The sequence below is a fragment of the Pan paniscus genome, chromosome 17, assembly GCF_029289425.2.
Source record: "Pan paniscus chromosome 17, NHGRI_mPanPan1-v2.0_pri, whole genome shotgun sequence".
In the NCBI taxonomy this organism is placed as follows: Eukaryota; Metazoa; Chordata; class Mammalia; order Primates; family Hominidae; genus Pan; species Pan paniscus.
Genome location: NC_073266.2, coordinates 75,088,398 through 75,100,969, shown reverse-complemented (window position 1 = coordinate 75,100,969; position 12,572 = coordinate 75,088,398). Strand labels below are relative to the sequence as shown.

At 42.2% G+C, this 12,572-nt stretch overlaps 1 protein-coding gene across 3 annotated transcripts in view; it reads left to right on the top strand.

Moving 5' to 3' along the window:
• FECH (ferrochelatase) overlaps positions 1-11,825 on the top strand; it is a 37,698-nt gene extending 25,873 nt beyond the window's left edge. For all 3 annotated transcript variants that reach the window (XM_003827249.7, XM_003827248.6, XM_034943809.3), the window contains 5 exons: positions 1,912-2,010; positions 6,217-6,324; positions 6,745-6,909; positions 9,788-9,847; positions 10,316-11,825. In XM_003827249.7, the coding sequence (XP_003827297.1) occupies positions 1,912-2,010; positions 6,217-6,324; positions 6,745-6,909; positions 9,788-9,847; positions 10,316-10,450 (567 nt within the window). In that variant the 3' untranslated portion in view covers positions 10,451-11,825. The remainder of the gene's footprint in view (positions 1-1,911; positions 2,011-6,216; positions 6,325-6,744; positions 6,910-9,787; positions 9,848-10,315) is intronic.
• The last annotated feature ends 747 nt before the right edge of the window (positions 11,826-12,572 follow it).

Genomic DNA, 12,572 nt, shown 5'->3' with positions numbered 1-12,572 from the left:
AAATTTATCTTCTAGGCTCCTGTATAAACCTTGCAGTGGGCCTCCTTATCTAGGCTGAGGTCCAAAAATAATCCTTTCTGAGCATCCTTAGTTTCCAAACACTGCAAAGACCAGAAAATATTGGTTTCATTTGTATCTAATCCTATCACATTTGCTGAGAATTTACATTATAAATTCTGAAAAGGGAACTTAACTTTAGGTACCATTTTATGCCTTAGGATATTTATTTACCAAATTTTGAGAGTTCTGGAAAGATTAATAATATCTCAATATTTATTAGGGAATAGTTTGCTTATCCCATAGTTTTCACTGACCACTGATATATCAAAATACCAACAAGTGCAGATTTACATGTTTCTGATAAATTGTCCTTTATAATTTTTAAAAAGTTACAAAGGACAATTTAGAAATAATTTTAGATATGCAGAAAAGTTACAAGATTAAGAATAGTATAAGGAACTCTCATCTACTCTTTTACCTATATTACTGTATTATTATTATTATTTTGAGGCAGGGTTTCACTCTGTTGCCCAGGCTGGAGTTGAGTGGAACGATCATAGCTCACTGCAGCCTTAACCTTCTGGGCCCAGGTGATCCTCCCGCCTCAGCCTGCTGAGTAGCTGGGACCACAGGCAGGTGCCATCACACCCTGCTAATTTTTAAAAATTTTGTGGAGATTAGGTCTTTCCATGTTGCTCAGGCTAGTCTTGAACTTCTGGGCTCCAGCAATCTTCCCACCTTGGCCTCCCAAAGTGCTGGGATTACTGGCGTGAGCCACTGCGTCTGGCCTATTGATGTGTTATTAACATGTATATACCACTTGCTTTATCATTTACACGCCCCGTGTGTGTGTATGTATGTGTGTGTGTCTGTGTTTGTATAAACATGATTTCTTTTTCTGACCCATATGAGAATAAGTTATGCATATATCACCATCCTCTACACCTAAACACTTAAGTGTGTTTTCTAAAATCAGGAATATTCTCTTACATAACCACAATACAACATTCAACTTCAGTAAATTTAACATCAGTATTTAAACTTTTTATTTACATTCATATTCTGATTTTGTCAGTTGACCCATTTGTGTCTTTTGTAGCATTTTTTATAAGCTAAATGACAGAGAATGATTAAAGTATAAGATGAAAGAAAGCCCCTTCAGTTCTGGTATTTCAGCACCTATTGACGTGAATCAAAGTGCCGGCTAGACGAAGGGAGCTCCCTGGTCTGGTGGACAGAGATTTGGAGGGGGAGGCAGGAACCATGTTCTTTCCCAAGTTCCACAGATGTGACTGAATGGGCCCCTAAGTTTACCACATCTTTCCCCGCTCTGTGAATTTAATGGGTGTGTATCACCTGTCATCTGTTGTTGTGAAGGTTTTTATAAAAATTGACTTGATGGGGATATGAGGCTCAGAAGAAACTGTTATAAAAATAGAACAGTATTTTCTTATTTCCCTACTATTCCTGACTAATGTATTTAATGTGGTACGCCTGAAAGCCAAACTAAGGAGGCTTTAGAAAGACCCTGTAAGCTGTTTTCCTGCTAACGGAGCAAATGAGAGGTCTTAAAACAACTTCTCCTTCCCATCTGTGTTTCCTTTCCATCTGGAAGTGTGCCCTGTCCTTCCCGAGGGGAAGCAGATCCACAGCGCGCATTTGCAGTGAGCCATTAGCGAGCTTTAGAAGTTTCCCAGCAAATTCCCTAGGCCCCTGAAACTGTTATGATCCATTTTGATGATAAACCAATGCTGAGAGGCTGGACTGTTTGCAATTTTTTAAAAAAGACAGTTCGGATTTTTGAGGGTTGCTCTGAGATTTTTGGTGGAGGCTTCATTTTAAAATTATTTCTTTTTCCTTCCATTTCTTTCTTCCCTTCCTCTTTATCCTCCTTTCTTGTTACTCACTCAGTGCTTTGCAGATCATATTCTAAAGGAACTGGACCATTTTCCACTTGAGAAGAGAAGCGAGGTGGTCATTCTGTTTTCTGCTCACTCACTGCCGATGTCTGTAAGTAAGAACATTTTCTTGGATGACCTAGTGATAGAGGATTGGGTGATTTCATTTTCTAAATGTGTAAAATGGGTCCAGCTTCCATTATGTCCTAAGCCCAGTGCAAGAATGAATTCTCAAATCTCAGACTTGGTGCTAACTAGCCTCACTTCTTAAAACCTCGTAACAATGAATTCAAATTATAATGTTGTAAATAGATCTTTTCCTCTTTTCTTTTCTTTTTTTTTTTGAAACAGAGTCTTGCTGTGTCACCCAGGCTGGAGTGCAGTGGTGCAGTCTCAGCTCACTGCAGCCTCCGCCTCATGGGCTCAAGCAATTCTCTTGCCTCAGCCTCCCAAGTAGCTGGGATTACAGGCACCCACCACCATGCCTGGCTAATTTTTTATATTTTTAGTAGAGACTGGGTTTCACCATGTTGGCCAGGCTGGTCTCAAACTCCTGACCTTAGGTGGTCCACCCGCCCAGGCCTCCCAAAGTACTGGGATTACAGGTGTGAGCCACCACACCCAGCTCCTCTTTTTTTTTAAATGATAACTTGAAGATATATATAAGACTTTCTAATAAGTGGGACAGTTAAGAGAAGGCTGCTTTTGCCTGCCCTGTCGGCAGAGCTCAGCTTGATGTTTCTGTGTGTTGAGTGGGAGGGTCTCCATTCAGACAAGCGCTCTCAATCCCATGCTTTTGTCCTCAGGACTTGTTAGGCAGCCATTGCAGTTTGCTAAGACTCAGGACCACATTTTTGCAAGTGAATATAGAGGATCAAGTTGGGATCTGGCTGTTCCTTAGTTCATCATATTACACTAGGCTATTCATCCAGATGCTACAATCTGTGCCATAGCTGTTGTATTGTTGGAAACAAGAATGACCAAGCTAGTGTACTGTATGATATATAGAAGTGCTTGGAATAAGCAACCAGTTTCATCTGCTCAGAACTAGCATTGTATCCTAAAACCAGTGCTTTCCAACCCGGAGAGGTGGATAATTACATCTTCACAGGGGTGATTGAGGTTTTAACAATGTCGGGAATGGAGTCAGCCTCAGCGTCTGGGCCACTCTTGTAACTGGGCCTTACCGCCCCCTGGTGGCTACTAGGGCCAAGCCTCTGCAGATTTTCCACTCCGTCTCTGCTGGGCCTCGTGTGGGCGGTAGGAGGCTCTGAAGATAAATTCCTCTCTTCTGGAAGCCTGCCTATTTTAATGGGGTTGCTTTTCCTTTTCTGGTGTCATGCAATCCTTTTCACATGTCCATCCTCCTGCCACTTCATCCTATGTAAGGTGAGACCTCGCCTGAGATGCCAGAAGGGAGGCCCTTGAACCAGCCTGGAGCAAACACATTTGCTTTGCTTTTTTTTTGAGACGGGTCTCGCTCTGTTGCCCAGGCTGGAGTGCAGTGATGCGATCACAGCTCACCGTAGCCTCCACCTCCTGGGTTCAAGCGATTCTCCTGCCACAGCCTCTTGAGTACCTGGGACCACAGGCACACGCAACCACGCCTGGCTAATTTTTTGTATTTTTAGTAGAGACGGGGTTTCCCCATGTTGCCCAGGTTGGTCTCAACCTCAAGTCAGCCACTCACCTTGGCCTCCCAAAGTGCTGGGATCACAGGCATGAGCCACCGTGCCTGGCTGAAACCCATTTTTGTATGTGGGGATTCCGGTGCTGCCTTGCCTCCTCTGACCCTGGCCTCGCTTCCTTATTCTTTCACCTGGGGATGGAGCACGCTGCTTCCAGGTTTGGCTGCTGGAGCGTCCTTGTGGGACCGGGAAATGCCACAGTGTCATAAGGATAAGTCAGGTATGGGGAGGACATTGGAGAGTTGAGAAAGAACACTGATCTAGCACACTCTTCTCTTCCCCTGCGTTCCCTTCTGACAACTTTTTAAACTTTATTTTGAAGAAATTTTTAGACTTACAGAAAACTGATTAAAAGAGTACAGAGTTAAAAGAGTACATATACCCTCTACTCAGCCTCTCCCAGTGTTAACATCTTACACAACCACTGTACAGTTACCAACGCTGAGAAACCAGCGCTGGTACAATACTATTAACTGCACTCCAGGCTTCATGTGGATGCCACTTGCGTTTCCAAAAATGTCCTTTTTCTCTCCCAGGACCCAGTCCAGGGTCCCACACTGTGTGTGGCTGTGGGGTTTCCTCAGCATCCTCCAATCTGTGACAGTCCTGATACTTGGCTTGTCTTTCATCATCTTGATTTTTTTTTTTTTTTTGAGACAGGGTCTCACTCTGTCACTCAGGCTGGTGTGCTGTGGTGCAGTCACGACTCACTGTAGCCTCGACCTACCAGACTTGGGTGAGCCTCTCACCTCAGCCTCCCGAGTGACTGGGACTACAGGTGCACACCACCACACCCGGCTAATATTTGTATTTTTTGAAGAGACAGGGTTTCACCATGTTGCCCAGTCTGGTCTCGACCTCCTGGGCCCAGGTGATCCACCCACCTCAGCCTCCCAAAGTGCTGAGATTGTAGGTGTGAGGCACCACGCCCCACCACACGTTGATATTTTTGAGGAGTCATTTTTAGGATGTCAGTTGTTTTGTGGTGCGTCCCTCCATCTGGGTTTGTCTGAAGTTTTCTCATGATTAGGTTGAGGTGATGCATCATTGGCAAGAACCCACAGGGGTGCGGGGCCCTGCTCTGTGCATCACACCCGGGGGTCTGTGATGCCAGTGTGCTTTTCTACTGGTGATGTGATCCCTGGTCACTTGTTTAAGGGTGTGTCTGCTGTGTTGATCCATCCTAAAATTACTATTTTTCTCTTTGTAATTAAAAATATCTTGGAGGAGATACTTTAAGACAATACAGAGATTTTGTTATTTCTTAGACTTTGCCCCTAATCTTAGCATCCATGGGTAGATCGTGTTTGTAGTAATTACCACATTGCTGTCCTAATGGCAACTTTGTGTTTCCTTCATTCCATCTACATTTATGCCTCCCATGGCTTTTAAACAGACCAGTAGTAATAATCATAAAATAATTTGTCGGTATATATATATAATTTTTTGTTTTCGAGATGGAGTCTTGCTCTGTCACCCAGGCTGGAGTACAGTGGTACAATCTCGGCTCACTGCAGCTTCCACCTCCTGAGTTCAAGTGATTCTTCTGCCTCAGCCTCCTGAGTTGCTGGAATTATAGGTGTGCGCCACCACACCAGGCTAATTTTTGTATTTTTAGTACAGACAGGGTTTCACCATGTTGGCGAGGCTGGTCTCGAACTCCTGACCTCAGGCGATCAGCCCACCTCAGCCTCCCAAAGTGCTGGGATTACAGGCGTGAGCCACTGCGCCCCACCTATCAGTATATTTCATTTCACCAATATTTATTGAGCACCTGCTATATTCCAGGCACTGTTTCCAGCCATATCATAGGATATGGGAATGAAGAAAACAGAGAAAAATCTTTGTCTGCAGAGAGTAGGGAGAAAAGATAATAAACATAATACATATGAAAATGGTATGGTAGATTAGCAGGCAATATATGTTATAGAAGAAAATAAAGCCAGGTGAGGGCTAGGGAGTCAGTACACAGTAAATATTTAAAGCATTAAAATTTGCATTGAAAATTTTCAAAGGTATTAACAAGGGATCATGTATGAAACATTTGCTGTGCACAAAGTGTTTGCCTGTTGTCCATTGTTGCAGGAAGAGTGGGGAGAGAGGAAGTGGAAGGTGCAGGTCACACTCTTGGAGGTGCCTGTAACCTGCAGTGATGTGCTGCTGCTTTCCTCCTCTAATTCCAGCAGGGTTTACCATAAATCCAGCAGTTCTGTACATTGTCCATGCAGCACTGTTTCAGTTCCTGTTGTGAAATCAACTACACACATGACCACCAGGGTAGAAGTTCCCATCCTGCCCAGCTTTTCTGTGTCTTCTTCATATATTGGATGAGGGAGAGAGAACCATCCTCTTTAGTTAGATCTTGTGAGTCTCCCATGAATAACATGGAACATGGAATTCTCCACCCTCTTAGGGACCTTAGAGATGATTGACTGTGGTGTTTTTCTTTGGCTGATGAAGAAGTGGAACTAAGGAAGTTTGGTGATTGAACTCAGACCACATGATCATTGGTGCAGGAGACAGAAAGGGAGGGCTTTGTTCCAGGGCTCACACCGTGTCAGCACATAGTCAGAGGCTCTCGGGGCCTTCCCAGTGTTAATGACTGAACACCCATTGTATCTCTGCTGCAGGTGGTCAACAGAGGCGACCCATATCCTCAGGAGGTAAGCGCCACTGTCCAAAAAGTCATGGAAAGGCTGGAGTACTGCAACCCCTACCGACTGGTGTGGCAATCCAAGGTAGGTGGCTTCCACACTGGTGGGCAGCCAGCTCTTATTGGTAAAGTTTATTTTATGAGTTATAAAATGGTTAGATTTGGCTCTTACACATGGACAGGCTCTTCCATAACCTGATTGCTCACCATGGGCAGAAAGAACTCTGCAAGCGAGTAAGATAGAAGGGGAAATCAAGTGACTCGTGGAGCTCCATTGGTTTAATATTTTGCCTTTAGCTGCAATGACAGAAACTGTTATTTATTTATATTGAGGCAACTTCTAGGATTCAAGTTTCCATGTGAAAATATCAAAATCCATTCAAGCAGGTGTAAAGAGTGGCTCTTGCCCGCAGTGGGCAGTGCGTGTGCCTAGGGGGGCAAACAGGGGTACTACAGACCGTCAGGAGGCATAGTCCACTTACGCATTCGTCTATCTTTCTCATAGGTTGGTCCGATGCCCTGGTTGGGTCCTCAAACAGACGAATCTATCAAAGGGCTTTGTGAGAGGGGGAGGAAGAATATCCTCTTGGTTCCGATAGCGTTTACCAGTGACCATATTGAAACACTGTATGAGCTGGACATCGAGTACTCTCAAGTTTTAGCCAAGGAGGTAAATGCACCCATCTGCCTTTATCCTATCATGACTTGTTTTAAAAGGAAATTTTCTCTGCAACTAACTAATGTATCATTCAGAAATATTGTTTACTGTATTTGTTTGCATGTATGGTGTCCTCATTCTCCTGAATAATACTTCATCTGAGTAATAATCTCAACACATTGAGTTAATTCCATGCAGTGGGAGGGGAAACCTGTGCTTTCCTTAAACCAGGTGCCCCAGGGATCACTGTGGCTGACATAATTTTGTTTAGTTTGAGTTACTGGGCTACTTGAAAGTAATAACAACTATACTTCTTTAAGAAAAAAGAAATGTACTTCTCACTAATTCCAAAGGAAAACATTTTATTGTTTTATAATTTCTTTTCTTTGCCTAATCATGACCTTTACTCAGGGCTATTATTACGTGGCTTCTTGTTGAGTGTCAAGGCATATAGGAGTCATTGTCATTTAAAAGAAGAGCATGAAATGAACATGGAAGCAATGTGTGGTGTGATTTCCTTGACCTCTTTTATGCACTCACTTAATTAGCTGTTTGCTGCCATGTTGTGATCAATCTGATTATTGAAATAACAAATACCATCTTTGGTGTCTTGTAATACGAGATAGATGTGAATTGTCATTCAGGGAGGAGAAAAACTATTGTTCATCTATGTCCTGGCTTTTGAGAGCCAGCCTAAAACCTATTCCAATATATAGCTTTATTTTTATGGGAAGTGTGGAAGCGTTGGGACCCAAGAAACCCTTTCCTCCCTCTCTGCCAGAGTTTCTGGCCCTGGTCACCCCAAGTATGATAGATGGAGGCCCATCCTGCAGGAGACTTCACCCTCTCTGGGACTGGGCAGCAGGTGTAGGGCAGGGTAGAGAGTGGGTGGGGGCAGAACTTGAGCCAACACCTGATCCCCGTGGAATTTGAATTTCCATGCTGGACATCAATCAGACATGGGTGAAGTTAGGGAGCACCTAAGTTTCTTGTCAGTGGTTCTGACACAGGATTTGCAGGCAAGTTGTAATTGGCTAAGAAATGGTTGCAGCATTGTCTATGGATTTTGTTTAAAGATGCCTTCTGTATCTCACTATGAGCTTGGCTAATTGTGAACTTGCTAAAACTTCAGTGAAAATATAGTTTATACCAATATGTTTGGAAAACAATTTTTTTATTTTAAATTTATTATGATTTTATAAATTTGCTTAGAGATGAAATCTGGCTCTATCAACCAGGCTGGGGTGCAGTGGCACAATCATAGCTCCCTGCAGCCTCAAAATCCCAGGCTCAGGTGATCCTCTCCTCAGCTACCTGAGTAGCTGGGACTACAGGTGCACATGGAATTTCAGTGTTGGTATATATTTTTCTAGTCAGTGTATCGCTGACTCTTCCATCAACATTGTTGGAGAATGCCCTTTACCAACGCTGGTTATTCTGTTGTAACTGACTTTTATCTGAAGTTTGAGAATACAGCCTCTTCAGTTGAGATCCATGTGTTTGCTGAATCTCAACGTTTTTCCCATGCCAGTCTCCTGATGTTAATGCTAATCTAAAAGATCAAGTAACTGAGGCCAGGTGTGGTGGTTCACACCTGTAATCTCAGCACTTTGGGAATCCGAGGCAGGTGGATCACCTGAGGTCAGGAGTTTGAGACCAGCCTGGCCAACATGGTGAAACCCCATCTCTACTAAAATACAAAACTTAGCTAAGCGTGGTGGTACGTGCCTGTAATCCCAGCTACTTGGGAGGCTGAGGCAGGAAAATCACTTGAATCTGGGAGGTGGAGGTTGCAATGAGTTGAGATCGCACTACTGTACTCCAGCCTGGGCAACAGACCGAGACTCCCTCTCAAAAAATAAATAAATAAAATAAAATAAATAAAAAATAAAAGATCAAGCAATTGAAAAGCTATCAAAAGAAAAGGGAAAGAGAAGAATCCTAACTACCTGAGTAAATCATAATTAGACCATTTTCAGTTATTAGGCAGTGGATATTTTTGGAGCCGGGAACAGGGATGGTACAGAAACAATCCTCCCATTGTTTTTCTTTAGATTTTTCTCCAAAAGAATATATTTCAGGCCAGACTTGGTGGCTCACACCTATAATCCCAGCACTTTGGGAGGCCGAGGCGGGTGGATCATTTGAGGTCAGGAGTTCAAGGCCAGCCTGGCCAACATGGTGAAGCCTTGCCACTACCAAAAATACAAAAATTAGCTGGGCATGGTGGTGCATGCCTGTAATCTCAGCTACTTGAGAGGCTGAGGCAGGATGATCCCTTGAACCCGGGAGGCAGAGATTGCAGTGAGCCGAGATTGCGCCACTGCACTCCAGCCTGGGTGACAGAGCAAGACTCCATCTCAAAAAAAAAAAAAAAAAAAAGAATATATTTTAAAACCCAACTCTGAATTGGTTCCAGTGTAGGTCCAATACACATTTTATAGTCGATAAGTTAATTTATCTCATTTTGGCACTTGGGATCAAAACAAGTATGAAACTATATTTACAGTAACATTCTACTTAGGAAGAGTCTGTAAAATTATGCACTAGCAAAAGAGAATAAAAAAAGAATGGTAAACAGATTTAAATTGCTTGAGAATTTCATCAAGTGTAACCACAAAAAGGATTTGCAAACAAACCACCTGTAGGAAGGTAATGGGGAAGGGGAAGGACATAAGAATTGAGGAATAATTTATGATAACAGAATCAACATACAGCCCTGCCCCATGAGTATTTTTCATTAATGAGCAGTCTGTGAACAGTTGAAGTCAGACTTTGAATTGTGTGTGTGTATCTGTGTGTATTTATTTTTTTGTAGCAGTTTCTTTGAAAAAAAAAAGGAAAATAAAATATGTCTGTGTTTTTCCTCCCTTTTCTCATTTGATTTCAGTGTGGAGTTGAAAACATCAGAAGAGCTGAGTCTCTTAATGGAAATCCATTGTTCTCTAAGGTATCTACAGTGTTACAATTGTTTTAGTAGAACATACCAGAGAGTAATCCTCTGAGAAACTCTTGCAGAATATTGGTTTTTCTCACATATTAGAACATTTGGAGTTCCAATTAATTACAAAAATAAAATCGAATTCCTTATCTGCTCAGTCTTTTTTCCTTCAGATAGCCCCAATTTTCTGATTTCTACCCACCTATAACTATGTCTGATTTAAAACCTACTTTCCAGAGAAAAGGCCTAGTGGGTAGGGTAAGAGGTTTTCATCTCCTGAAATCTCTGTTTTAACTTTCTGTAAGCTGAGGATTCTCAGGAAAGGAAGATGCTGTAGAATTTGGTTCAAAGGGCTCACCACTCGGATGAAAAGAAACCCCAAGCCAGAGCCCTGACCTGGGCAGCTGGAGGAGGGGGCGTGGCAGACGAGCAGACCCTGTGCTTCTCATGCGTCTTTGCCTCTTGTCTGTCTTCCAGGCCCTGGCCGACTTGGTGCATTCACACATCCAGTCAAACGAGCTGTGTTCCAAGCAGCTGACCCTGAGCTGTCCGCTCTGTGTCAATCCTGTCTGCAGGGAGACTAAATCCTTCTTCACCAGCCAGCAGCTGTGACCCCCGCCGGTGGACCCCGTGGCATTAGGCAAATGCCCAACCTCCAGATACCTCCGATGTGGAGAGGATGTTATTTAGAGATCAAGGAAGGAAGTCATCCTTCCTTGATATATATACAGCCTTTGGGTACAAATTGTGTGGTTTCTTGAGGATTGGACTCTTGATGGATTTCTATTTTTATATAACTATACAGTAAGCATTTGTATTTTCTCTCTCTAGGTATAAGTTACTAGTTTGGAATGTCCATTAGGACCTTTAATAAATGAGTTAAAAATTTGTCTTATGAGACACACCTATTTTAAGTACAGATTTTGGCTTTATTGCCCAAAACCCTCCTGAAAGGGTACGGAGAGTCCCCTCTGTGGGCTGGCAGTGTGAATGAGATCTGTTTAGTCTCGTGCATATAGTTGCTGTTTTTTAAATGAACATAGTTGAGTATTTGAAGTGAATTTGAAAAAGAAATGTTACTTAATCTTTCCCTAAGCCCATGGGTTACAGAATGCTAGGGAGGCAATTTGGTTACCTGCAATGGCTGCTTTTGCCAGCGAGGCCACCATTCATTGGTCATCTTGGTATTTGTGTGTGAATCTCACTTTCCTCAATGTAAAAAGGAATCAAGTATGGATTTCAGAAGTGCTCTGAGATTCCCCATACACCCAAGGGTAATAAACGTGTACAAGTACAGTGTTCATGATACGTGCCTTGGTGGGAGTCCGTGGTGCCACAGGGAAGGGGCTCCCACTGCTTCTGGTCTCCAGGGACAGTGCTGCTGGAAAGGCTGGTGATGAGCTTACCCTGGAGCTCCTCCCGGGACCTTGCAAGCCTCTCCATCCAGCATCTTCTCTATCTTAGTTGAATGCCTTCTTTCTGAACATTTGTTTTAAGAATTATTTTATAAAGTCAACAATACTTTGCTTGAATTCTTTCTTAATTTACGATTTTTTATTATAAAAATGTATAGTGATACAATGGGACATGTGAAGAATACAGAAAAGTAACCACTTTAATGCAATAACTGTTATCATAATATTGTATTTTGTGGTAGTCCTTTCCTGTAGATATTTTTAATGCCATTTAATGCCATTGTCACCTTGGATTTATGCGTGAAAAGTGTTTCTAAAAATAGAGAAATAATGTCAGATCAGAATCTGATCTTCTATGTTTGTATTTAAATGGATTAAAAGATCCCGGGTGGTTCCATGAAGAATTTGTAAAGATCACTTTCTCTTTCCTCCAAGCCCTGAAACTTTGTTCTTCAAAAGAGCGTTTCTTTTTTTTTTTTTTTAAGCCAGTTTATAAAGTGGAAGTATTAGGAGATTCATAAATCTTCTATATTGAGAATTGGCTATGTTAATAAATATTACAACATCATTAAGGTTTTAGCTAAGTTTGATTCATGCTATCTGTTAAATCAAAACTGATCTAAATCAAAATTATTAAATGTGAGGAGCTTTTTTAATACAGGAAAAGAAACATGCCATCCACTTGAGTTAATAGTTTTCCTACGTTGATGACAGCCCTCATGAGTAGCATCCACATTTTTAAAATTTCAAATTGGTTTCTCTATTAGTAGATTGTGTTTCTAGAGAAAGATACAAGGCATAGGTAATTGTTTAGGATTTTCCTCTAGCCTTTGCCATTACCTTTTTGGGGATTAGGTTCACAGTAGACTTTGAGCGACCGTCCCACCATGAAGTGAATTCTCTGAGTTGGTGGTGTGGTGCTGGAAGGAAGGTTATTTTTGGAGCCACTCTCTCTCCTTAAGGAAATTTCCCAAGGGTCTGCTTCAATTCTTTGATGACTTTAGAGGTGAAAAAATATTTTTATGGAGATGATGCAGAAAACTCCAATTCAGGAGCCCTTGCGAGTATATCTGAAGCACTTATTTGCTAAGGAAACCTGAATTGATAGCAGTACTGTGCTGTCTGGAATAATGTCCTTGATACTGAGTTGGGACCAGACTGGCTTTTATAGTGATAGGCAAAGAGGGATTTATTGAGATCACTGCTCATGGCATTTGTTGCTGTAAGAAGTGTTGCCTTTGATTGTTACTAACCATGGATGGGTAACGGTCATACATTAGGCTAGTGTTTGGTAGGACAAAATCTTTTTAGAGCTTTGA